Source organism: Ursus maritimus, unplaced genomic scaffold, assembly GCF_017311325.1.
Source record: "Ursus maritimus isolate PB19 unplaced genomic scaffold, ASM1731132v1 scaffold_1, whole genome shotgun sequence".
NCBI classification, from domain to species: Eukaryota; Metazoa; Chordata; class Mammalia; order Carnivora; family Ursidae; genus Ursus; species Ursus maritimus.
Genome location: NW_024423343.1, coordinates 98,869,949 through 98,897,698, shown reverse-complemented (window position 1 = coordinate 98,897,698; position 27,750 = coordinate 98,869,949). Strand labels below are relative to the sequence as shown.

At 38.1% G+C, this 27,750-nt stretch overlaps 1 protein-coding gene across 6 annotated transcripts in view; it reads right to left on the bottom strand.

Annotated features, from left to right (window-relative positions):
• PTPN4 (protein tyrosine phosphatase non-receptor type 4) overlaps positions 1 to 27,750 on the bottom strand; it is a 219,612-nt gene that overhangs the window by 39,609 nt on the left and 152,253 nt on the right. For 4 of the 6 annotated variants that reach the window (XM_040645905.1, XM_040645921.1, XM_040645912.1 and 1 more), the window contains 6 exons: positions 16,884 to 17,009; positions 15,032 to 15,079; positions 13,955 to 14,113; positions 5,365 to 5,524; positions 1,460 to 1,543; positions 1,310 to 1,366 (listed from right to left, as the gene is read on the bottom strand). In XM_040645905.1, the coding sequence (XP_040501839.1) occupies positions 1,310 to 1,366; positions 1,460 to 1,543; positions 5,365 to 5,524; positions 13,955 to 14,113; positions 15,032 to 15,079; positions 16,884 to 17,009 (634 nt within the window). The remainder of the gene's footprint in view (positions 1 to 1,309; positions 1,367 to 1,459; positions 1,544 to 5,364; positions 5,525 to 13,954; positions 14,114 to 15,031; positions 15,080 to 16,883; positions 17,010 to 27,750) is intronic. The other 2 variants (XM_040618945.1, XM_008686110.2) reach the window with 1 other exon arrangement.

The following is a 27,750-nucleotide window of genomic DNA, read 5'->3' as shown; positions in this document are numbered from 1 at the left end:
CTACACAAACTGGTTTACAGAGAGAGAAAAGTGGAATATAAAAAGAAAATAGAGATGAAAAATAGAGAGTCCTGATGTTCATTTTAAAGGTTTTTTTTTTCTAGAGGTCTAATTGCATCCCTATCCTTGGGTTTTGTGAGAAACCTCTATAGCTATATGATTATGTGTATGATTTTGTATTTATGCTTAAGCCAGGGGTATTCCAGAGCACTCTGTTATTTGCAACCAATAAAGTCCTTAACAACCAGAACCAAAACTATGTATCATGAAATCCCTGATCAGTCTTAATTGTCATCTTCAAACTAACTTTAAGGTTGCTGCAAAGCACCAAAAAACAGCATAACTGGCTTTTTTCTCTCAGGCTGCTGGTGTGTACCTGCCCTAGGACAGGGAGAGGGAAATGATAAAAGGTGCTGATTGAAAAGCCCCTGAAGACCAGGTAAAGTAGGCAAAGACATAAATGGGAATTTGAAAGCAGTATTTGTTACATGTAAGAGCAATAAAGATAACACATCCATAATTAAGAATTATCCTTCTGAGGAACAGAAAGTTCATGAGCGCTGAAGGTGAATGAAGGGTACAGGTGGGTTTATCATAATGGGTACATAGAGTGTTTACTTTTGTTAAAATGTTTAATATACTGTAATACTTTATTTTTAATATGTTTCAATAAAAAGTTTAAAAACTGTCCCTATAGGGAAAACACTGGTATCATTTCCTTTTTTTTTTTAAGATTTTAGTTTTTATATGACAGAGGGAGAGCACAAGCAGGCAGAGCGGCAGGCAGAAGGAGAAGAAGAAGCAGACTGCCCAACGAGCAGGGAGCCCCATGACTGGAAGGACTCCAACCCTGGACCCTGGGATCATGACCTGAGCCAAAGGCAGCCACTTAACCAACTGAGCCACCGAGGAGTCCCACACTGCTATCATTTCTATTTAAAGTAAATTTCTTAAACACAAAGTAGGCAAATAGACTGTAGATAAACAATTCTAAATGAAAAAAAAAAAAAAGCAAACAAAAAAGAAAAACAAATTTTGCTGTTTAAAGGCGGTCTTTTCATAGAATCTTTTAACACTTTAGAAACACTGGAAGTTATATACAGCTTCTTTACAAAAACAGGGATTTAAAAAAACTCTTATAGACTGGAAATAAAAACTAACTTCCCAACAATATAAGAGAGTTAGTCAACATTTGATACTTGATGAATTAAAAGAAATTATTAATTTATTCCTTTATTTAAACTAATAAAAATAAAATGAGTACATTTTCTTGAAAACAGGATTTACTTGCAAGATTTAGATAACTCACAGGTGTTCCTGGTGCTACTCGGGACACAATCACAGGCATCTTCTGATCATACCCTCCCTGAACAACAGAGCAAGTCAGATGTCAGTCAAATATTACCAAAACAGACACGCCTTAATTTAAAAACTGAGTACAGTGCAAATTCTAGATTACCTTTACATTGAATCCAAACCTTCCATTTTCATCAGGTTTCATTCTGATTAGAACAAGATTATCTTGTGGAATACCACCATTAGGCTTAAAAAGACAAAAATAAATAACTTGTAATTTCCCCATTTATAATCTCTCCTTCAAAGATATACATGGTGTATGCTTTTTGTATGTTGATACTATCTACAGTGTATTAAAAAAATCATAATTTAAATTCAAATGTTAATTCAGGAAAGTAAATTCTAATAACTTGCAGTTACACCAACTAGATACACTCTCCTTGCCCCTGCATGCTAGGCTAAATGCAAGGAGGAACAGGCATTATGAATTAAGTTACCAACTGCAATATCCCTGGAACCCAGCTCAAAGCTCTGCACAAATGTGTTCCTAAGTGTTAAAAGAACTCACATTTCTCCCTCTGCTTTTTCAAAACAGCTTTATTGGGATATAATTCACATGCTATCCACTTCACCCAAAGTGTATAATTCAGTAATTTTTACTATAGTCACACAGTTGTAGAAACATCACTACAATTTAATTTAAAAATATTTTCATCATGTCCCAAAGAGACCCTGTACCCATTACCAGTCATTTCCCACCCCTCACCCTCACTCCTTAAGTCCTACTCAACCACTACCTATTTTCTGTCTCTATACATTTGACTACTGTCAAATCTCACATACATGGTCATTTGTTACTGGCTTCTTTCACTGAACATGTTTCATGTGTGCTCTTTCAGGGGAAGTATCTGGCTAATTCTTGCTTATCTTTCAAGACACAGGTCAGAGATGCTCACTTTGGGAAGTCTTCCCATAACCCTACATCTGTATTAGTTATTTGTATATTCTTCCCTATAATCACATCTAAATGTATTGCCTTCAAACTGTCTTCCTCCTTGCTCTAGACCCAGGCCCTCTTCCAAACTCAAGGATATTGCTATGTCAATTCTCTACTCCTCTATATTATCCATTTCCTCCACCCTTCTGAGAAATACTCTTATTTCTCCCCTTAAAAAAAAAATAATAAAAGAACTTTCACTGGTCTCTGCTTCCCCACCTATCTACTGCCCTGTCTCCTTCCTCTTGCTGCTAAACTTCTTTAAAGAGTTGGCCACATTTACTGTCTCTATTTCCCCTGATCCCAACCTCCCAGAGTCATGTTTTTATCTCCAGTGCTCCATCAGCTATTCTAATTAAGATCACCAAAGAGTTTCACATTGCTATATCCAGTGTCCAACTGTCAACCCTCATCCTACTTGACTTACCAGTAACACATGACAAAGTTGGTTCTTCTGTGACTTTCTTCCCGTCAGCCAGTTAGCCAGTGGACTAGTTTCCTTCCTACCTCACTGTCTGCATCTTCTCGGTCTCCTTTGCTGGTTTCGTCATCTCCCTAATGTTTACATTTAGGAGGGCCAAAGGCTCACTTTCTAGAACCTCTTACTTAGTTATCTGCACACACCACACTTCCTTGGCGTTGTCTTCCTGTCTTGTGGTTTTACATACTGTCCACGTGCGCCACCAAACCTCAGTGTAACCTCTGGCTTGGACCTTTCCCTTCAACTCCAGAACCGTACTGTAAATGGATTTCCAGCAGACATCTCAAACGTGGCATGTCCCAAGCCGTGCTCCTGATATCCACCTATACCTGGCTCCACCTTTCACATCTCAGAAAACGGCAACTTCATTCTCTTAGTGTTCACGCCAAAAACTTGGCTGTTACCTTGGATCGCTCTCTTTCTCTAGTACTCCACACCCAATCTCTCAGCATATGATGTTAGGTTTGTTCTCAAACTATCCAGAATACAGCCACGTTGTCCTCCTTCCACTGTTACCATCCGGATCCGAATCACCCCCACATCCCTGGAATGCTGTACGACCTCACACCCACTATCTTTACTTCTGCCCTGCTTTAGTCTGTTTTCAATACAACAGTCAGACTGACAGTTACAACTTAAGTGACATCATGCTGCTTTTCTCCTCAGATACGTCCCACCTCTTTTGCTTCCTATCTCACTCAGGGTTAAAAAACAGAATCTTTAAATTTGGCCCTCTCCTCCTCTTTATTAGCTTATTTTACTCTGGCCACACTGACTCCCTTGGTGTTCCTTGACCGTATCAAGCATACTCCTTCCTTTGTACCTCTACCCCCCCAGCTCACCTGTTCTTCCACTAGATAGCTCTATGACTCATCACTGAGTTCATCCCTGGCTTCCACTATTCAAAGTTGTGGCACTCCACTCTTGAAATTCTCTGGCCTCTTCCGGCTTTACTTTTCTCCTTAATCTAATATGCTATATATTTAAATTACTTACCTCGTTTACTGTTTGTCTTGCCCTTATCCCCAGAATGTAAGTTCCTTGAAGATAGAGTTTTTTTGTTTTTTCCCCCTATTTTATTCTGATATATCCCTGGTGCCTCTAATAATGCATGGCACACAGCAGGTACTCAACAATTTTTGCATGAATAGACAAACAAATTAGATTGCAGATTATTTAACAGCAGGGACCAGGTCTTATTTGTCTTTATATTCCCACTACCCTGCAAAGAACCCAATACACAGAAGGACCTCAATGATTATGAATGAATAAATGATACATGAGAATCACCACACAGGTAACACCACAGTTGTCGTTCATTTTTTCTTTTAAGATTTTATTTATTTATTTGACAGAGAGAGAGACAGCCAGTGAGAGAGGGAACACAAGCAGGGGGAGTGGGAGAGGAAGAAGCAGGCTCCCAGCAGAGCAGGGAGCCCAATGTGGGGCTCCATCCCAGGACCCTGGGATCACGCCCTGAGCCGAAGGCAGATACTTAACGACTGATCCACCCAGGCGCCCCAGTTGTCGTTCATTCTTGGTAAAGATTCTGAACTTTTTTTTGACATGTTTGTGGTGGTGGAGCAGTAAGTGTGGGAGAATAGAGTGGTTGCCTCTTGCTTTTCAAACTTTAGATACAAGAGGGTTATATTAGAGCAATGGTCACCAGAAACTTTTAGTACTGCCAATACCTTCTGTGGACTCTCCACTCCCTGCACCTTATTCTATTCCCTGATGTCCCTTTAAGTTTCCTGAAATATACCCATATTTGTCTGTTTTGATACTTCACGAACACAGTGTATCCCTAAAATTTACCGACAATCTCACTTTTTGTTAAATTTTTTAAAAATTTTATTTATTTATTTGACAGAGATAGAGACAGCCAGTGAGAGAGGGAACACAAGCAGGGGGAGTGGGAGAGGAAGAAGCAGGCTCCCAGCAGAGGAGCCTGATGTGGGGCTCGATCCCATAACGCCAGGATCACGCCCTGAGCCAAAGGCAGATGCTTAACAACTGAGCCACCCAGGCGCCCCTCACTTTTCGTTTATTTACATCTACTTGAGAAAGCAATGAAAATTCATAAATCTAAATTTAAAGAGGATTCTAAAAATTCATAAATCTAAATTTAAAGAGGATTCTAAAAATTTACCATTTTGTTGTGGTAAAAGCACGTTCTCTAAGGGAAAAGTACCAACATAATTCATAAATATATTTTACAGAACAGAGAGTGATCATATACTCCAGGGACCTGTACTCAATTTCAAAAGGTTGATGAAAATGATAGTCTCTGCATTCAGCAAATTATATAATAAAGTTAGTTGTATTTAATGCATTATTAGCGTTTGTTCTGAAAATGTATGCTTTGCAAGACTAAAATCAACATAAATTTGTCAAGAATGAACTTTTAGAGCAATGATAAAAGGAAATTCCACAATTGGGTTGTATCATGGCAAAATTCATGAGCAACATATGATGAAAAAGAGAAAGTACAGTAATATAAATTACAGACAAAACATAACACAGTATAAAAAAATTTCACTTCCGATTAAAAAATTTTGAAGAAATATGAGAATATCTGAAAGCTACTTACAGTAGATTTTTCAGAAGAAGATGGAATATCAAATGTTTCATTAATATGGTTTTCCAGATCTTGTTGAGAATGTGAATAATGAATTTGGTTCCAACTGTTTTTCTTTGATTGTTTGGGTGGTAAAGCTGGAGGCTGCCCATCTCCAGGGGTCTCCTGTGACCTGGACAGGAAAAAGGGGAAAAAAAAATGAGTATTTTGGAAGCTGTCTTCTAGAATTGTTATTTTAAAAGCTAGGGTCGTGGCGCCTGGGTGGCTCATTTGGTTAAGTGTCTGCCTTCGGCTCAGGTTGTGGTCCTAGGGTCCTGGGATCGAGCCCCGCATCCGCATCCTGCTCTGGCTCCCTGCCTAGTGGGGAGCCTGCTTCTCCCTTTCCCTCTGCCCCTCCCCCTGCTGCTTTTCCTGCTTGTGCTCTTCTGTCAAATAAATAAATATAATCTTAAAAAAAAAAATAAAAGCTAGGCTCAATCAACTCGGATATTTACAATGTCTAGTAAGAGACAAGCTTTAAATATTCTATTTACAAGTGCTACTGTTTAATGAAACCTTTCTTAACTCTGACGTTTAAGTAGTACATCAAATTCCCTACTTTATCAAATCTGTAAACAATTCTACATAATAATTAAATATACTTTATGGGTATCACAATGAAGATATCTATTAATCTACTATAACAGTATATACACCTTTCCAAAACACTTTAAAAATAATGTTATCAGTGGAGTCACATGGGTAGCCAGGGAAAAAGGCAGACAAAGAGAAATCAGAATTGAGAGTTGAGCTGTTCCACAGATAAAACAACTGGTACAATCTAGAGAACTTGTGATTGGCCCAATTTACTTAGAAATAAAACACAAGGGATGCCTGGGTGGCTCAGTCAGTTAAGCGTCTGCCTTCAGCTCAGGTCATGATCACAGGGTCCTGGGATAGAGTCCCACATTGGGCTCTTTGGTCAGGGGGGAGCCTGCTTCTTCCTCTGCCTGCCACTCCCTCTGCTTGTGTTCTCTCTCTGACGAATAATAAAATCTTACAAAAACAAGACAAAACATACAATTCATGAAAGTAATGAACTCAATGCTCACAAAGATTAGAATCTGAGTAAAAGTGTTGAGCTCACTGAGGAGATAAAAATGGACAAGACATTGTTGGAGTATGTAATTTAAAGAAACAAAATCCAATTAACATTAGGGAGCATAGGCCTCAATTTGTGACAGCAAGAATTAATAAAAAGAGCTAAGTAGGAGAAGCTTCAAGGTATAAACAGTAACTTTTTTAAGATCCAGCACAGTATATGTAATAACACTACTTGTGAGTTTTTCACAAGGCCAGAAGGGGGAACCAGTGGTTCAATTTGCATCCTAGGAAGCATTCATCCATGGAGGTTGTGGAAGTGAGGAAAATAAGGCAAGGGGAAATAGTTCTTGGTAGGAGCAGTGACCATTTCAGAGGTTATTATTAATCTCTGTGATGCCAGGAGGTCTTTGAGAAAATAAAAGAATTACTGTCCCATTGCCTAAGGTCTCTTAAGAGAGTTGATAGCTGCTGTATCAAGTTGCACGGCGGCTGCTGTACTATCCAGACACAGATTTCATTCAGTTTCTGCTTTTTTGAGTGACAACAGATGCCCAAGATACAAATTGTAAGGTCTTGAGGAAGTGGAACTGCATTAGATTGTATTATTGTTCAAAAATCATTCTCCACTCTCTCTGGCCGACATTAGGCTTGGCCATAGGCCTTGCTCTGTCCAATGAAATGTAAGTAGAAGGGGTCACTTTTGAAAGGACACCTGAAGAAACAGCTCATGATTCATCATGTGTCTCTTTTTCCTTGGCCATCAGACTAGCCATGCCCCAAACAAGAGTATGGGTCCTGCAATGGACATGACATGGAGTAGAGCCACAGATGATCCATGATGTACATATAATGTAAGAAAGAAATAACCTTTATTGTTATAAGTCACTATAAGTTGGGGTAATTTGCTACCACAGCATAGTTTATCCCAAGAACACAGATACAGAAATTAGTGTCAGAGTGGCTCTTCGGTACATATGCTCTCCCCTGGCAGAGAAGGTGTGAACCTTACTTAGAGGCTCACTGCTTGCTAAATACCTGGTAGATACAGGTGATGAAGATAAAAGTTTTATTAGTGCCAAGGAAGTCAGCCAGAATTAATAATAAATGGTTTAACTGTATAGCCCTCCAGGGAAGTTTCTCTTAAGAGAAAATAGTCATTCCAAATTTCCATAATGTAATATAAAACTTAATCATGAAATAAGTAGATAAACCATAATGCCCACTCAGTCTAACTTTCTACATAGAAGTCTTTAGGGAACAAAATGCTCTGAATTCTGAGAAGTCTGTAAGGACTGCATCAAAGAACATACCTCTCTTTTTCAGCAAAGCCTTCTTTGAGGTCTATCTTGATGGTCAGAGACTCCAGGTACCAAATGTAATAGTTTTTATTCTACCAGTTTTAACTGCCAAGAGCCCAAGCCTTTAAGATCCAATATATTCAAGTGTTGCTAATCCAGGAAAATGTTCCCACAGATGAGAATAGAGACATGGACCTCAAACATGGCCTGCTGGAAGGGATTAGGACACAAAGACGGACACATCCCCTGGCACAGCCTCACAGATGTGACATTTCTAAAAAGCAGTTGATCAGGGGTGCCTGGGTGGCGCAGTCGTTAAGCGTCTGCCTTCGGCTCAGGGCGTGATCCCAGGGTTCTGTGATCGAGCCCCACATCAGGCTCCTCTGCTGGGAGCCTGCTTCTTCCTCTCCCACTGCCCCTGCTTGTGTTCCCTCTCTCGCTGGCTGTCTCTCTGTGTCAAATAAATAAATAAAATCTTAAAAAAAAAAAAAATAAAACATAAAAAGCAGTTGATCAAAAGCAGTTGATCAAAAGATTAGGTATATATAGTCAAAAAAGCTCCAGAAGTGATTTTTATTATGCATTGCTAATTAGAAATCATTGTCCTGAAACACTGGTTGCAAATTCATGGCTTGTGGGCCAATTTTGGCCAACATACATTTGGCCCATTATTTTTTCTTTATAAAATGTGAGTTAATTGGCTACATTCAAAAAATTACATATGTATCTGGATTTTCAGAATGGAAAATTTGGACGCTCTGGAAAGAATGAAACTGCATTACCACTGGTCAAAGCCAAGAATGAGCTGCTGCCTTTAGATGGGCCATGGGCATCCCAGTCCACATAAATCCCACCCAGGGTTACTTGTGAGATTCCAGTACGTATTTGAGTATAACCTCTCTTAAATATTCAAGTCCGCAGGAAAACACAGGAAGGAAGAGAGCCAAGCACACAGGCTTGGGTTGGGATTTGAGCCAAGTTCTAAAGACAAGGTGAGGAGAATGCAGCATGCACTGAGAGGATTAGACAGGAAAGAACACTGTAATTTCAGATTTCAGGAAAAGGGCTATCTGCCTTCTCTCATTGCTTTATGTAACTTTCTTGTTAGAATAAACTTTCTTGTTAGAATAACTTCTCGGAGAGTGATGGTCAGGCTCTTCAGATGTCAGATTGTTGCAGAGGGATAGGTTGGTCTGGGAGCTTTTACAAACTAATTATGTGCTCTCCCAGTAATCCCAGTAACTACCCTTTCTATGTCTCCATGTCCAATAACCAAACTCCATCTACATATCTATTTTTGTCTCTAATACAGTCTATCAAAGTAATCAAGGATGTCACAGCACAGACTCCTGAAAATTCTTATTCTGAACAAAGGTTATCAATTACATTTTAAGACATATTCCAAGTGTATTAACTCAATTTATTATAACAAATAACCTCCTACTTCATATTTAATGTAGAGATCATGAGTATAGTTAATTACTTACTCACTTTTTAATTTAATTCTCAGTAAGGCTTCTGGTCAACAACAGGTTATTAGCAGTTAAGTTTTTGGGGAGTCAAAAGTTATATGTGAATTTTCAACTATTCAGGGGTTGGCATCCCTAACGCCCACGTTGTTCAAGGGTCAACTGCATGTTGCTAGACTTGATAAACTGGTCAACTTGATCAACTTGATCCCATGCAAGACTGGCATGGGAATTGGGTTAAGCTGAGTGAGGACATAAAGTTTTCAGTGGTAGTAGCTCAGAGGAGCAAAGTGAAGACAAATCTTTAAAGACTAAGTGAAAGGAATTGATGAAGTGAGGATGAAGCTGTGGTGACTCACTAGAAAAGACTAGAATGGGACAGTCCAAGCAAAAATGGCTCCGGAAAATGAATTCGATCCTTCAGGATTGTGAAATCTGTGAAGAGTCTCTTGTGATTAGGGCCTAAGGATAAAGTTAAGAGTTTGGAGAATTCCTCATCTCCGTACTTCAAACAAGTAGACAGATAAATGGCTGATTAATATTCTTAAAGGCTGCCAGTATATCCCCGCAAATTAACTAGAATTATACAATTATTATAGTTAACATCTACTAAGCACTTTTTCTCTGCTTAACTATTATACATCTCATTTACTGTTCAGAGCAACCCTATGAGGTAGATATTATCATCCTGTTTTTTTAAAGGTGAGGAAATTGAGGCTTACAGAGATAAAATGACTCATCCAAGGTCATATAATTAGAAGTGGTGGAACCAAGTCTTAAACCCAGCCTGAATCCAGAACTTCTGCTCTGAACATTATGCTATAGCTGCACTTTAAACAAAACTATAAAAGGCAGGAGCAAAGTTATTTTAAATCAGAGGTTTCCATACTTTATGTAGCAGTAGACTCCTCTCCAAATAAGATACTTCTCAGATGCCAATATATAAAATATACAAAAGCTAAGCAACCCACCTGACAGTATCTGAGGCCTCAACAGAACTTCTCAGAGCATACCCCGAACATGACTATTTTCTATCATGCCATTTGGTTATAAGTGGTAATACTGCTCTATATTTTAAGTTCTAATAAAAACAACTTATATTTAAATGCAGAGAATGCAAGATCAGTAGAGATCTGTGCTTTAATAACATGCATTTTTACTTTAATGGAGAACGTATTTCTAACTCAATGATTTTAATATACTTAAAACCAATAATTTGTATATGATGGGGGGGAGGTTTGAGTGGGACCAGAGCTTGAAACATAATGTTCAAAATTCACCCACAAAAAAATTTTGTGGACAAATTACTACCTGTGTTAACTTTTGGACATTAAGAAAGGAGAAGGGGACATGGGAATATAATTCTGAGAGTGTTCCAATGCCCAACTCTCATATTGGGATTTTTCAATACAAATAACTTGCTTATCTTCAACTTTGACATTTTAAAAAGTGTTAAGTGAAGAGCAAATAATGAAAATGTTAAATTAGTGCACTTTGTTGTCAACAGAGCAATATATTGTAACATAGCAGCAAAAGATTTGCTAAAACTGTCAATGAAGCCAGGTAGGCAAAAACTTTGCTGATTTGAGTCCACTCAGCTTTAAATTTCCTCATGAATGCTTCAACAGCAGCAGTGAAAGCAGCTTATTCTGCAGTCAAAGCAGCTCTCTGTTGCTGTCTTTAGCAATCTGTATGAAAATAAAAAAATCTTAACCATCCAACTCACATGTTTTGTGATGATTTTGTAGAAACGTCCAAGCTTCCCTATTACATACTAATAGGAATATATTAACATTTGTGGTGTGAATTTACTAAAATAAACACCTGTTAAGTATTTTCAAATTAATTGAGAGTTATTGTTTTTCTCAGAAAATCACAAACCAAAACAGTCTAATCTTCTGCGAAACATTTAAAGAAAGGAAGGAAATGGTAGACTGTAGTCTCAATCACCCCCGCCTAAAAACGGTAACTTTATTCTAAGCAGTACAAACAACCTATTTGTTTCCATAATAAACACACCAATGAGTTAATAGTGTTTCCTCCTTGTGAAGCAGGTGACCTTACCCAGTGACTGAAGTTTGGACCCAGGTTTCACCTCAAAGGCCCTGTACTCACTCAAAAAAAAACAGGGAACTGGTGAGATTGATCTCAAGATTTGTTTCAATACACGTTGAAATGCTCTGTGTTTCATCCAACACATTGTCCGAATTCTTTCCACATTTGGCGAGAACTAAAACCTATGGATTCCAAGTTGTAAAATGTTTTCTCCGGATTTCAAATATCAGCCAGCCAAGCAATCAACCAACCAACTGGTCAATCAATCAACAAAGCCTTGTCTAAGACACAAAGTTCTGCTGATTGGTTCAGGTAGGGAAGACCTGAATTTTAGTTCTGTAAATTGGGACAAGTCCTGTTAAGTGTGGCTTTCTCATCTACAAAATGGGGATTACATGTCTTTCCTATTTCATTGAGTTGTCTTGAACAGTGAGATAATTTCTGAAGCTGATTGTAAGCAACTAATGTAAGTTATTCGTTTACCATTAAGCTTATCTTTTCAGACCTCTCTCATTATTCTTAAGGTTAAAACTGGCTGAATTTTAAATGCAGTGTTAAGAGAGTCAAAACTGAATACAAACACGTAAGCCGCACTAAATACATGTCTAGAGAAAGGTCCAAGCATTTGAAATTCTTGCGGATCAGGATGGGGAAGCAACACCTACACAATGCCAATGTGTCCTGAACTTGCATCTCCATTCAAGGTCAGGAAACCAGAACAAAGGTTTTAATGGGTTGATGAACCTATAAAATATATATATGGAGATACTCAATTGTATGTATATGTGTATGTGTATGTGAGTCTGTATGAAAAGGACTCTTCAAAAAATGGACTGAGATAATTTGGTTAGGTCCTGGGAGTTATATTGTTTTGTTCTGTAGTAAGATGGGGTTTTGAAATTCCTCTATATGGTTTATTTCTATGTGCTGAAAGTATAGCATTTTTAAATGTAACCAATTAACATCTCGATCATGTGCTTAATTACTGTACTTTTTAAAGTTTCAGAATTAGAAAATATATGATTATTAAAAAATCAAAGTATACAAGGATAATTTTTTTTTTAAAGACTTTATTTATTTAATTGACAGAGATAGAGACAGCCAGCGAGAGAGGGAACACAAGCAGGGGGAGTGGGAGAGGAAGAAGCAGGCCCACAGCGGAGGAGCCTGACGTGGGGCCCGATCCCATAACGCCAGGATCATGCCCTGAGCCGAAGGCAGACACCTAACCGCTGTGCCACCCAAGCGACCCTACAAGGATAATTTTTAAAGTAATAAAAAATTAGCCTGGGTGGCTCAGTTGGTTAAGCATCTGCCTTTGGCTCAGATCATGATCTCAGGGTCCTAGGATCGAATCCCACTTCCAGCTCCTTGCTCAGTTAGAAGCCTACCTCTCCTTCTGTCTGCCACTCCCCCTGCTTGCAAGCGCATGCTCTCTGACAAATAAATGAATAAATCTTTAAGAAAAATTAAATTTCCACCAGCCTTGTCTCCTGTCAACTCATTCTCCACATGTGTCACTGTGTATCCTTCCTACTCTTCCATCCTCTGTACACACACAATCAAAATGTTTTACCAAGCTTTGTTACCAAGACTAAAATTCCACTTGTCTTAATAGCTTAGCCAGTCCTCCTTTGTCTGGCCCCATAGTGAGGACAACCACACTTCCTCTATATCTTGTCACGTGTTCCCGAGCTCCTACACCTACCTGCTTTGCTTATCAGTCCATCTACTCTTCTACCCATCACTCTCAGACCCCTTTTTTCTTCAGCCCTGATCACAGTCACTACATCCTACACCCTTCCTTCTTCTCAACAATTAATCTTTCTACTTATCTATGTGCCTTATAAAGAATTTTACTTTTTTCCCAAAATTCTCACACTGTTTTTACTTGCATATGGACTAACTGCATTATATAAACCAATAAATCAAGATATTGCATATTATTGTGAGGATAAGCATGTTGTGTATTAAACTAATGGGGTATAAATACTGAATTATGAAGCTGGATTTATATACCAGTATGTAATAGGAGATAGGAATGAATTTTTAAAAAGATGGGTGCATACTTTCTTTTTTTTTTTTTTTTAAAGATTTTATTTATTTATTTGACAGAGAGAGAGGCAGCGAGAGAGGGAACACAAGCAGGGGGAGCAGGAGAGGGAGAAGCAGGCTTCCAGCTGAGCAGGAAGCCCAATGTGGGTCTCGATCCCAGAACGGTGGGATCATGACCTGAGCCGAAGGCAGATGCTTAATGACTGAGCCACCCAGGCGCCCTGGGTGCATACTTTCTACAGCTTATTTTCAGAATGATGGTCATCTTATTTAGTTCTCCTTTGCTATTTAATTTTTCCCACATTGTCTATTCATTCTTATGGTTCCCTTCCTGAAAAAATATTAACTCTATCTTTTAGTATTTTATTGCCTGACCACAGTGCAACATTAGCTGCAGAAACTAAAGGTTTAAGAACATACTGTCAATGAAACAGTAAGAGGGATTTTTGGGGGTGGGGTAGGGGGAGGGGAATACAAAGAACTCTCAGGAACAAATAAGCACATTTACAAATACATAAAAATTTCAAAACACTGAATAAATAAATGCTTGTATCAAATACCCTAATTTCCCAGATTATTTCAAATGAAACAATCTGGGGCATTATTATTTATAAGAGGGAAGCTAAATGAAAAAGGTCTTACGGTGAAGATTCCAGAACGATGCTATTAGCTTGTGTTGAAGACGGAGATCTATGATTCACAAATACTTCGCTTGGGGAAGTGTGAACCACATGGTCTACCAGATGACCAACTGAAGATGGTCGTAACCGGGTTCCCTCTTGTGTGAATGCAGAATTTCGACTATATAAAGAAGAAGAAAAATTGAGTGAAAATGTGCTTTAGTTCAACTTTTTCCAGTTTCTTACTTACATGATTACATTAGAAAGTGGGTACATGTTTTAACACTAACCACAGTGACTAAGCAAAATCTCTGACAAAGATAGTATGATGTAAACAGAAAGAATACCAAATAGGAAGTCTAAGATCAGAACTACAGTCAGCGATCTGCCACAAGGGTTTTACCTGTTCAATCTATTATCTCTACCAACCTTAGCTTTAGTCACTACAACTTAGTGTCTTAATCAGCATTTACAGTATTATAGCATTTACTCCTCATTTTATTGCACTTTGCTTTATTGCCTCATCTTCTTTTTAAAAGGTTTATTTCTTTTAGAGAGACAGAGAAAGAGAGAGGGAGTTCATGAGCAAGGGAGGGGCAGAGGGAAAGAATCTCAAGCAGACTCCCCACAGAGTGCAGAGCCTGATGCGGGGCTTGATCCTACAACCCCGAGATCATGACCTGGGCCAAAATCAAGAATCAGACACCCAACTGACTGAGCCACCCAGGTGCCCCTCTTCTTTAAAAAAAAAAAAAAAAAAAAAAAACGTATTGAAGGTTTGCAGTAACTCTGCATGGAATAAGTCTATTGGGTGCCTTTCTCCAACAGCATTTGTTCACTTCATGCCTCTGTCACACTTTGGTAATCCCTGCATTATTTCTGACTTTATCATTATTGTTTTTGTTACAGTAATCTGTGATCAGTGATTATGACTCGCTGAAAGCTTAGATACGGTTAGCATTTTTTAGTAATAAAGTGTTTTTAATTAAAGTACGCACATTGATTTTTTACACATTGCTACTGCACATTTAATTGAATACAGTAGAGTGTAAATATAACTTCTATATGTACTAAGAAACAAAAAAATTCAGTGACTTGCTTCTTTGCAGTGGTCTGGAACCAAATCTGCAACATCTCCAAGGTATGTCTGTATAAAATAAAGGGAGAGAATAAATAATTCAGAAATATCTCTGGTCTGTGTTCTTTTTTAATCCGTATAAAAGTTTTTATTTATGGGACTTTTTAAAATTCCTAAAAATAAATAATGAATAACATATTTCCATCCTCGTGACAGTCACATGAATTATTATCATTATTACTATTAATTATGACAGCTAACATTTGAACACTTATTATGTGCTAGGCATTGTTCTAAGGATTTTACATATATCACCTCATTGAATCCTTATAACAATACTATAAGAAAGACACTGTTATTATAATTTGTAAATGAGGAAAATGGGACAAAGAGATTAATTAACTTGCTCAAAGTTCAAACTTTCAGTGATTCCAGGGCCCATGCTCTTAACCATCACACTATACTGTCTCTTTAGAATTAAGAAAAAAAAATTTTCAGATTATATCTAAAACTGTTTCATTATCTAGGAAATTTAATCAGAGCTACTGTTAATTAATTAGCTCAATCATCTTTCCTCTGTCTTCTGTAATTTGCTCTAATTATTTAGTGCTACTAGTAACAAATGGAGAAATGGGTGGCTGGAAAACGGACCAAAAAAGATGGTTCTGGACTTTCCTCAAATAGTTGATTAGTCTCTGAATATATGCAGTATTTTATAAAGAAAGATGATATAGCAATCTGCAATTAGTAAGAGAAAAACTTGTGAGTCTATCTTTTTTAGCAGCTTAGCAGCTAGGAAGACACATAGGTATGAGGTAATGATCTCTAAATCAAACTTTACTTTTGTTATGTAGAAGTTTATTCTTGGGCTGAAAAACACCCACTGGTGACACAATTTTTAGAATTTAGTACAGGGGCACCTGGGTGGGTCAGCTGGTTGGATATCCAACTCTGCATTTCACCTCAGGTTATGATCTCAGGGTCATGGGATCAAGCCTCATGTCAGGCTCTGCGCTCAGCGCTGAGTCTACTTGTCCCTCTCCCTCTGCTCCTCTCCCTGCTTGTGCTCTCTAAAATAAAAAATTAAATCTTTCATAAAAGTACAACGTAGTACACACTTACGGATATTAATGTGTTTAAAATATTTCTGAAGTTAGACTACTTCAAATATATTCCATACCAAAACTCAAATATTTTGATTTCAACCTTTTGGGTGAACAAAGTCTATGAATACACTGACATCTATTTATCATTATTTAATTACATACATATATTACACACAATACATTTGTTAAGACATTATAAAATTAACATCTTCAGCCAGTACAAGTTGATTATCTTATTATTATCTATACCAAAGCCTACAGTTTTTGTGAGAAATACTAGAATGAAGTATATAAACAGTAAGTGGTGAGTAATACAGGCTTCTTAGTGCAGACATGGCTAAGCTTGTGAGAATTTATATTGGAAACCCCTTTTTCCAGACCAAAGAAAGTGGTGGAACAGTTGGGGTAGGAGGTTAGGTAAGATGATCACAATCATTTAGCATTTTCAAAAAACATATGCTTCCCTAGAATTCTGGAGAGCCACATGAAAAAGGATTATGTCAATAACAACCACATTTCCAGATTTTAATTCTACGAATAGATCTTGATTTATTGGCTAGAGCTCCATACCGTACAGGAAAGCGAGCATCCTTGTTCAATGTTCTACTCCCTGATTGATGAGACTTTTCTTGCCACTTGTGCAGTAAGCTGCAGGCTATGAGAAAATAATGCTCTGGAGCAACAAAAATCATGTTTGACTAGATATTTAAATGCAAATATTTACATATTTTGATCTTCAGGCCAGTCTACAGTAAGTCTGTACTTACTGGTTAGGAGTTCCAGGTGGAGATCGTGATGGAAGGCTTTGTGTTTCTAACCTGTCATCAGATATTGAATTTCTGCTTACTACTTCCCAATCCATTAATTTCCGTGCCAAAGGCTTACTTGGGGATCTGCAGAAATAATTTGATATGTAAAAATTTTTATTTTTATATCCCCAACTATTAACCAAATCTTAGAATCTATCTTAATAGATCATATTCTAGATGAGTAAACATAATTTACTTAAAAGAAATTAATGCATTTAGTGACTGACTACCCCATAATTTCCTAAGAAATTAAATGTGCTTTGTATGGAGAAGGAGGGAAAGACATGCTAAGAGTAGAAGAGAGAACAGGAAGAGGAGAAAAAGAGAAGAAAGGAAAAAAGCAAAGGAGTAGTTGGCTATCAAGTTATCTCAGATAGCAACATTATAAATGTTGCCTATTCCAGAGTTTCTGAAACTTTAGCTCATCTTGCGATGTATTAAACAATTGCTAGCCTATTATCTCCTAAATATCCTTAAATCTACACCCTGATCCTCTACCTTAATAGAGGACGGGGTGAAAATGGTAATTATGTATATTATAACTTTTCACATCTTATATATAGTAGTAGGCTAGTGGATTGGTTTGTTTTTTAAAAAACATTTAAAAGGTTAACATTCTGTCTGGTGGTAGGGAGCAGAAGACTACGTTTTACCTATCTATATATTGTCAGCTACCGCACTGAGAAAGATGAGAACTAAGTAATCATTTCAGAAAAGATATGGACCTTTGCAGAATATAAAAAAATATTCAAATTCTGACAGTGGCCAAAATTCATGGAAAACGTATGACATCTACTTTTTGACATGCAGAGTTAATATGAAGGTTAATATGAGGAATTATGCTACTTACAGAAAAACACATAATAAATCATCTTGTAAGCTGATAGTCTTATATTTCATTAATAAATTCACTGAAGCACATATAAACAGACTGGACTAAAAAGCATGGTAACACTTACTAAGAATACTCAAAAATATTTATAGACATGGTAGGAAGCATTAAAATAACGATTAGTAGAGTGTACTAGTTTTGACCTTCCATGAGACAAAGCATGTAAGTATCTATGTCTAAATATCTAAATTTACTGGTACAATGTATGACCCTAGGGCCTTCCCTTCTTCCTACATTTTATGATTTAGAAGTATCTGAATTTTCAGTGCAATGTTTTAGTCTATTACTTTTATTAAACCACAAGTATCTTAAATTCCTTATGAATCCAAATCAAACAAATACCCCATCATTTTGGGTATTCATAGCCAAAACCTTTTTTAGTTTGGTAGAATGACATCTCCTTAATTTAAGAACATATAACATTTCCTAAAAGAGATATAATGTTACTGATTTAAAAAAAAAAGGCACTGGCTCAGATTTCATTTTTCACAAATAAATTCAAAGTAATAGAAGCATGAATATTTCCCATTATCGTAAGTCCAAATTACAGGGTTTTCCTACTTGAAGACAATCAGGACACCATTTAGCCCAACATCCTAATACTGCTATGCAAACTCATATTCCTTTACTCACAATAAGATGGAAAACAAGTATATTTTTTCATGCATTTGATTTTTAAAATGAAGATTACTAAAGAAACCTTAGCATTTACTGCTCTTCTATTAGCCAATTCTCGATGTTAATAAGCTATTCTTTCTCATATATTAGACTACTAAATATAAACTGTTAGGAGTTCATATCATAATTAGATCAACTACTTTCGTTTTCAAACAGAGGGAAAAAAATCATTTGAAGGAGGAAAAATTCTAGTTATACTCACCCAGCACAGAGCATCAGAACACTTTACTGTTGTTAATAAACTAAACATGGTTGGAAATGCTCTGCGTTTAAAACTAAATTTCAAGTGTTTTATTAACAGCTTTAACCTCAGAGACCCACCCACTCAAGTCTGCTGTCTATGTTTCCTGTTGAATGTGGAAATTTCAGAGAAAAAAATACCACACTTCATCAGTGTGTTTGCAATGTGGTAAATATATTTTCTGACCATGGCACTTTATTTTTCTGTTGCATGTAAACATTCTTTTGCTTTCTTCTTAGATTTTATACGACAATTGAAAAAGTGTGAAAGCAATTCAAAGAGTAGATATACTGGGGGAAAAAAGTAACTTATTAATTATTGCTGAAGAAACAACCTTACATGGAAACTTTAAGGAGAAATCTTTTCTAGCTATATACCACCAACTAAAATTCTAAGAAGTGGACAAGAACTCTAGAATTCTCTAATAATTTAACAGAATAACTCAACAATTGCTAAAACCATGAGAATATTTTGGTAGATATCCATCAGGTAATCACAATAAGATTGTGGAAGATGCTAAGTCAATTACAAATAACATTGCTGAGGGAGGAGTTAAGATGGCGGAGGAGTAGGAGACACCGTTTTCAGCCGGTCCTCCGAGTCGAGCTGGATAGGTACCAGACCAGCCTAAACAACCATGGAACCAGCCTGAGACGCAGGAAGACGCATCTGGATCTCTACAAATGAACATCTCCAGCGCTGAGTATTGAGGTACGAAGCGGGGAGCCATGAAACTGTGCACAGATATCGGAAGATAAGCAGGAGGAGAGGAGCGCCGCGTTGGGCGCCGGGAAGCGGTAGCCACTTGCGAGAGCGGGCGGGGCTCCCGGTCGGCACCCGCAAAACAACGAACTGAGACCGTGAGCTCGGGTGCAGCGCGCCACCAGGCATCTCGCGAACCCGGAATCCCGGTGCGCTCACTGGATCCAGACTGAGACCGGGAGAGTCCGGGAGTGCAGCGGCGGCGGGCGGCTGGCGGCTAGGCGTAAAACACAGCTAAAGGACAGAGAGCAGCGCCCGGCCCTGGAAGTGAGGGCTGGGACGCCGGGTGTGGGGCGCACATCCCGGGACGCTGCAGGGTTGAGCAGCACCAACAGAAACAGAGTTAAAGTGGCCAGAACATTAGTAGAGAACGGGCCGCAATCCTTCTGTTCCGTGACAGAGGCTGAAATTTGGCCGCTGCTGCTCTGACTCTCAGAAGAGGCACAGCAAACCGCCAGGGAAAGCCGCCAGAGAACAAAAGCCTGGAAATACCGGCTCAGGGAGTGCCCATCCCCATCCTCCCTCGCAGGGGACACGGAGACTCTACCCAAACAGGGCTGCCTGAGTATCGGCGCGGCAGGCCCCTCCCCCAGAACACAGAAGGCAGGCTGAAAAATCAAGAAGCCCACAACCCGGGCGCCTGGGTGGCGCAGTCATTGAGCGCCTGCCTTCGGCTTAGGGCGTGATCCCGGCGTTCCGGAAAGGAGTCCCTCATCGGGCTCCTCCGCTGGGAGCCTGCTTCTTCCTCTCCCACTCCCCTGCTTCTGTTCCCTCTCTCGCTGGTTGGCTGCCACATAAATAAATAAATAAAATCTTTAAAGAAGAAGCCCACATCCCTAAGATCCCTATAAAACAAGGGGCACGGCCTGGGACCCAGTCAATAATTTGGGCTCTGGAAACCCCGCAACCTCTCTTCATCAGAATGACAAGAAGGAGAAGCCCCCCCCAGCAAAGAAAAGACAGTGATTCTGTGGCCTCTGCCACAGAAATAATGGATATGGATGTAACCAAATTATCAGAAATGGAATTCAGAGTAACGATGGTCAAAATGATGAGTAGAATTGAAAAAACTATTAACGAAAAGGTTACTGAGAATATAGAATCCCTAAGGACAGAAATGAGAGCGAATCTGACAGAAATTAAAAATTCTATGAGCCAAATGCAGGCAAAACTAGAGGCTCTGACGGCCAGGGTCGCAGAAGCAGAGGAACGGGTTAGTGAATTGGAGGATGGGTTAATAGAGGAAAAAATGAAAATAGAAGATGGTCTTAAAAAAATCCACGCCCACGAATGTAGGTTACGGGAGATTACTGACTCAATGAAACGATCCAATGTTAGAATCATCGGCATCCCCGAGGGGGTGGAGAAAAACAGAGGTCTAGAAGAGATATTTGAACAAATTGTAGCTGAAAACTTCCCTAATCTAGCAAGGGAAACAAACATTCGTGTCCAAGAGGCAGAGAGGACCCCTCCCAAGCTCAACCACGACAAACCTACGCCACGTCACGTCATAGTGCAATTCGCAAATATTAGATGCAAGGATACAGTATTGAAAGCGGCCAGGGCAAAGAAATTTCTCACGTACCAAGGCAAAAGCATCAGAATTACGTCAGACCTGTCTACACAGACCTGGAATGAGAGAAAGGGTTGGGGGAGCATATTTAAAGCTCTTTCAGAGAAAAACATGCAGCCAAGGATCCTTTATCCAGCAAGGCTGTCATTCAGAATTGATGGAGAAATAAAGACATTTCAGAATCGCCAGTCACTAACCAATTTTGTAACCACGAAACCAGCCCTACAGGAGATATTACGGGGGGTTCTATAAAAGTAAAAAGGCCCCAAGAGTGATACAGAACAGAAAGTCACAGCCAATACAAACAAAGACTTTACTGGCAACATGGCAACATTAAAATCATATCTCTCAGTAATCAGTCTTAATGTAAATGGTTTGAACCATCCCATAAAACGCCACAGGGTTGCAGATTGGATAAAAAGAAATGACCCATCCATTTGCTGTCTACAAGAGACTCATTTCGAACCCAAAGATGCATTCAGACTGAGAGTAAGGGGATGGAGTACCATCTTTCACGCAAATGGACCTCAAAAGAAAGCTGGGGTAGCAATTCTCATATCAGATAAATTGGATTTTAAACTACAGACTATAGTTAGAGATGCAGAAGGGCACTATATTATTCTTAAGGGAAGTATTCAACAAGTGGATATGACAATTATAAATATATATGCCCCCAACAGGGGAGCAGCAAGATACACAAGCCAACTCTTAACCAGAATAAAGAGACATATAAATAAAAATACATTAATAGTAGGGGACCTCAACACTCCACTCTCAGAAATAGACAGAACACCCTGGCAAAAACTAAGCAAAGAATCAAAGGCTTTGAATGCCATACTCGACGAGTTGGACCTCATAGATATATATAGAACACTACACCCCAGAACCAAAGAATACTCATTCTATTCTAATGCCCATGGAACATTCTCAAGAATAGACCATGTTCTGGGACACAAAACAGGTCTCAACCGATACCAAAAGATTGAAATTATCCCCTGCATATTCTCAGACCACAACGCTCTGAAATTGGAACTCAACCACAAGGAAAAATTTGGAAGAAACTCAAACACTTGGAGACTAAGAACCATCCTGCTCAGGAATGACTCGATAAACCAGGAAATCAAAAATCAAATTAAACAATTTATGGAGACCAATGAGAATGAAAATACAACAGTCCAAAACCTATGGGATACTGCAAAGGCAGTCCTAAGGGGGAAATACATAGCCATCCAAGCCTCACTCAAAAGAATAGAAAAATCTAAAATGCAGTTTTTATATTCTCACCTCAAGAAGCTGGAACAGCAACAGAGGGACAGGCCTAATCCACGCACGAGGAAGCAGTTGACCAAAATTAGAGCTGAAATCAATCAAGCAGAAACCAGAAGTACAGTAGAGCAGATCAACAGGACTAGAAGCTGGTTCTTTGAGAGAATCAATAAAATTGACAGACCACTGGCAAGACTTATCCAAAAGAAAAGAGAAAGGACCCAGATTATTAAAATTATGAATGAAAAAGGAGAGGTCACGACGAACACCATTGAAATTGGAAGGATTATTAGAAATTTTTATCAACAGCTATATGCCAATAAACTAAGCAATCTGGAAGAGATGGAATCCTTCCTGGAAACCTATAAACTACCAAGATTGAAACCGGAAGAAATTGATTCCTTAAACAGGCCAATTAATTATGAAGAAATTGAGTCAGTGATAAACAACCTTCCAAATAACAAAACTCCAGGCCCGGACGGTTTTCCTGGGGAATTCTACCAAACATTCAAAGAAGAAATAATACCTATTCTCCTAAAGCTATTTCAAAAAATAGAAACAGAAGGAAAGCTACCAAACTCATTCTATGAGGCCAATATTACCTTGATCCCCAAACCAGGCAAAGACCCCCTCAAAAAGGAGAATTACAGACCGATTTCCCTAATGAATATGGACGCCAAAATCCTCAACAAGATACTTGCTAATAGAATCCAACAGTACATTAAAAGGATTATCCATCACGATCAAGTGGGATTCATACCTGGGATGCAAGCGTGGTTCAATATTCGCAAATCAATCAGCGTGATACATCATATCAACAAGAAAAGACTCAGGAACCATATGATCCTCTCAATCGATGCCGAAAAAGCATTTGACAAAATACAGCATCCTTTCCTGATTAAAACCCTTCAGAGTGTAGGAATAGAAGGTACATTTCTCAATCTCATAAAAGCCATCTATGAAAAGCCTACTGCAAATATTATTCTCAATGGGGAAAAGCTGGAAGCCTTTCCCTTAAGATCAGGAACTCGACAAGGATGCCCACTCTCGCCACTATTATTCAACATAGTACTAGAAGTCCTTGCAACAGCAATCAGACGACAAAAAGGGATCAAAGGTATTCAAATTGGCAAAGAAGAAGTCAAAATGTCTCTCTTTGCAGATGACATGATACTCTATATGGAAAACCCAAAAGAAGCCACTCCCAAACTATTAGAAGTTATAGAGCAATTCAGTAACGTGGCGGGATACAAAATCAATGCTCAGAAATCAGTTGCATTTCTATACACGAATAACGAGACCGAAGAAAGAGAAATTAGGGAATCCATCCCATTTACAATAGCACCAAAAACCATACGTTACCTTGGAATTAACTTAACCAGAGACGTAAAGGACCTATATTCTAGAAACTATAAATCACTCTTGAAAGACATTGAGGAAGACATAAAAAGATGGAAAGATATTCCATGCTCATGGATTGGAAGAATTAACATAGTTAAAATGTCCATGCTACCCAGAGCAATCTACACTTTCAATGCTATCCCGATCAAAATACCGAGGACATTTTTCAAAGAACTGGAACAAATAGTCCTTAAATTTGTATGGAAACAGAAAAGGCCCCGAATCTCCAAGGAACTGTTGAAAAGGAAAAACAAAGCTGGGGGCATCACAATGCCGGATTTCGAGCTGTACTACAAAGCTGTGATCACAAAGACAGCATGGTACTGGCACAAAAACAGACACATAGACCAATGGAACAGAATAGAGAGCCCAGAAATGGACCCTCGGCTCTTTGGGCAACTAATATTTGATAAAGCAGGAAAAAACATCCGGTGGGAAAAAGACAGTCTCTTCAATAAATGGTGCTTGGAAAATTGGACAGCTACATGCAAAAGAATGAAACTTGACCACTCTCTCACACCATACACAAAAATAAACTCCAAATGGATGAAAGACCTCGATGTGAGGCAGGAATCCATCAAAATTCTAGAGGAGAACATAGGCAGCAACCTCTACAACATCGGCCAAAGCAACCTTTTTCATGACACATCCCCAAAGGCAAGAGAAACAAAAGATAAAATGAATTTATGGGACTTCATCAAGATTAAAAGTTTCTGCACAGCCAAGGAAACAGTCAGAAAAGCTAAGAGGCAGCCCACGGAATGGGAGAATATATTTTCAAATGACACTATAGATAAAGGACTGGTATCCAAGATCTACAAAGAACTTCTCAAACTCAATACACGAGAAACAAATAAACAAATCAAAAAATGGGCAGAAGATATGAACAGACACTTTTCCAATGAAGACATACAAATGGCTAACAGACACATGAAAAAATGTTCAAAATCATTAGCCATCAAGGAAATTCAAATCAAAACCACACTAAGATACCACATTACGCCAGTTAGAATGGCAAAAATAGACAAGGCAAGAGACAACAATTGTTGGAGAGGATGTGGAGAAAGGGGATCCCTCCTACATTGTTGGTGGGAATGCAAGTTGGTACAGCCACTCTGGAAAACAGTGTGGAGGTCCCTTAAAAAGTTAAAAATTGAGCTACCCTATGATCCAGCCATTGCACTACTGGGTATTTACCCCAAAGATACAGACGTAGTGAAGAGAAGGGCCATTTGCACCCCAATGTTCATAGCAGCAATGTCCACAATAGCTAAATCGTGGAAGGAGCCGAGATGCCCTTCAACAGATGACTGGATTAAGAAGTTGTGGTCCATATATACAATGGAATATTACTCAGCTATCAGAAAGAACGAGTTCTCAACATTTGCTACAACATGGACGGCACTGGAGGAGATAATGCTAAGTGAAATAAGTCAAGCAGAGAAAGACAACTATCATATGATTTCTCTCATCTATGGAACATAAGAACTAGGATGATCGGTAGGGGAGAAAGGGATAAAGAAAGGGGGGGTAATCAGAAGGGGGAATGAAACATGAGAGACTATGGACTATGAGAAACAAACTGAGGACTTCAGAGGGGAGGGGGGTGGGGGAATGGGATAGACCGGTGATGGGTAGTAAGGAGGGCACGTATTGCATGGTGCACTGGGTGTTATACACAACTAATGAATCATCGAGCCTTACATCGGAAACCGGGGATGTACTGTATGGTGACTAACATAATATAATAAAAAATCATTAAAAAAAAAAAAAAAAAAACAATAAGATTGTGATATATTAACAAAAAAAAGGCCAGAGAAGCTTAAATCTTTTGGAGATGGCAGGATCGTTAACACAGTACCATTAAAAACAACTTTATCCCTGCTGATGACTTCTTATTCAAAGGAGGATTCATGGAATTCCATATAACAGAAGAATTGGAACAGTTACTTGAGGGTTCTCGTATTGGAATTTTAGCCTACTATTCATTAAGCAATGCATATTTGTTTTATAAAATAACCTATTAAACAATTTCTCATTTTAATAATGCATATACAAAATGAAGAACTAAGATGCAGGTATAATTGTGCATATTTCTCAAGGTCACATATGATCAAAATATTAAAACACTATAACTTATAAAGTAATTTGCATGTGATATTAAATTAATAAATACATCTACAATTTGGCGTTTGTATTAAAGTATCATACTACAGAACTAATTATCAAATCATGTTCACTATTTTTATAAATAGCAAGCAAGAAAAAAATTTAAGTTAGGAAAAGAAGAAAAAAGCTAAGTATTTTGTTAGATGCATTTTTAACAGAAAACAATCAGAAAAATATTGATTTTGATTTTATAAGTCTGCAAGAAATGATGCAAATAAAGTGCAGTACTTAGAACTTGAATACCTTGTATATTAAAACAAAATTAAGAGGAAGTAAATTATTTCATTCTTGAGAAGTTTCAAGAAAAAGAATTTCAAAGACATTTTCTGTACATTTTACCTTCCTACAGGAGCTGAGCACTTTGTAACTGGAAACAAGGGTATCTAAGACTGTAAGAGGGAAGGTTCTGAATAATTTCAGTAGCCAAGTCTATTAGAATAGGCATCTCTGTTCTTACTTTCTTCTTTTCTCCCTTCCCTAACAAGCAAGTAACCAAATAACCGTTAATATGATGCTAATATTTATATTTAGTAGAGAAATGACAATATTTCCTTCATAAATCTAAAAACAAGACATAAAAATAAATCATATTCAGAATTTTGAACAAATGTTGAATGACTTACATCATTCAAATTCAAGTAAATTTTTCACAGCCAAATGCTATCTAGCCCTGACCAGCTAAATCCTTCAAGGCATTTTCACTGACAGTCTTCCTCTCGGGGAGGTTATTCATAGACAAATGAGGATGAGGATAAGCCAGGAATGAAGAAAAACAATGCAGGTAAATTTTATTAATTCAAACACATAAAAATCATGCTTGAATAATTTTTAGTTTCAAATGTCCTTACTCCAAGGAACTTACAATAGCATTTGTTATTTATCTTTACAAGCATTCAAGACATACAGTACTGGCAAAGAGTCACATAGTTTTAGCAGTGACTCCAACTCCAGAGGCAGGGAAGTGACAGGTTAAAAGGAGGAATCATGAAGTTAAATCTACTGTTTCGGATAAAAGGATTTCACTGCTTAAAGATTTACTGACATAAATGACTAGATTTTTCAACATAAAAGAAAATGCCTATGATACATGAAGTGATAAAAATAAGCAATAAAAAGTATGAAATAATTTTTAAATGAAATACACACACACACACATCTCTGTAAGGATATACATGGCAAATTCTTGAATAGTAAGTACCAATTTTTTAAGGGGGGGAGGGGTAGAGGGAGAGAGAGACTCTTAAGCAGGCTCCACGCCCAGCGCAGAGCCCAAAGTGGGGCTCAATCTCAGGACCTTGAGATCATTACCTGAGACGAAATCAAGAGCCAGATGCTTAACCAACTGAGCCACCCGGGCGCCCCCCCCTCCAATTTTTAAAAAATAATCATGTTGGGTCATGATTTTTCTTTATATTATTTGGCATGTTAGACTTTATTTCCTTTTCTTTACTTTTTTTTTTTTTTCTTTTTTAAAAAGGGGAAACCTTGAACCCAGTTGAGTTTCCCACATTTGGGGAAATCACAGGGGTCAGAATGGCCCGAATACAATTTACAAGCCTCTAACCGTCTCTGTGATCATGGCTCTCTTCCCTGCCACATAAGTATTGGCATGTTGGAATTTTAAAAAAAATAATGAAGTATTACTTATATAAGTAGAACAAAAAATAAAGCAATTTCTACTTTTGGAGAGAGAAAAAACAAAAACTCCTTTTACTCAACAAACACAAAACAAGAAGGTCTTTTTGATGAAGACTAAGAGCAAAATTAAAATCAAAAGCAAAATTCTATAATTAAAATTCTTATGTCTCCAATGGCAGTAGACCCCAAGCAGATGAACTTTTTT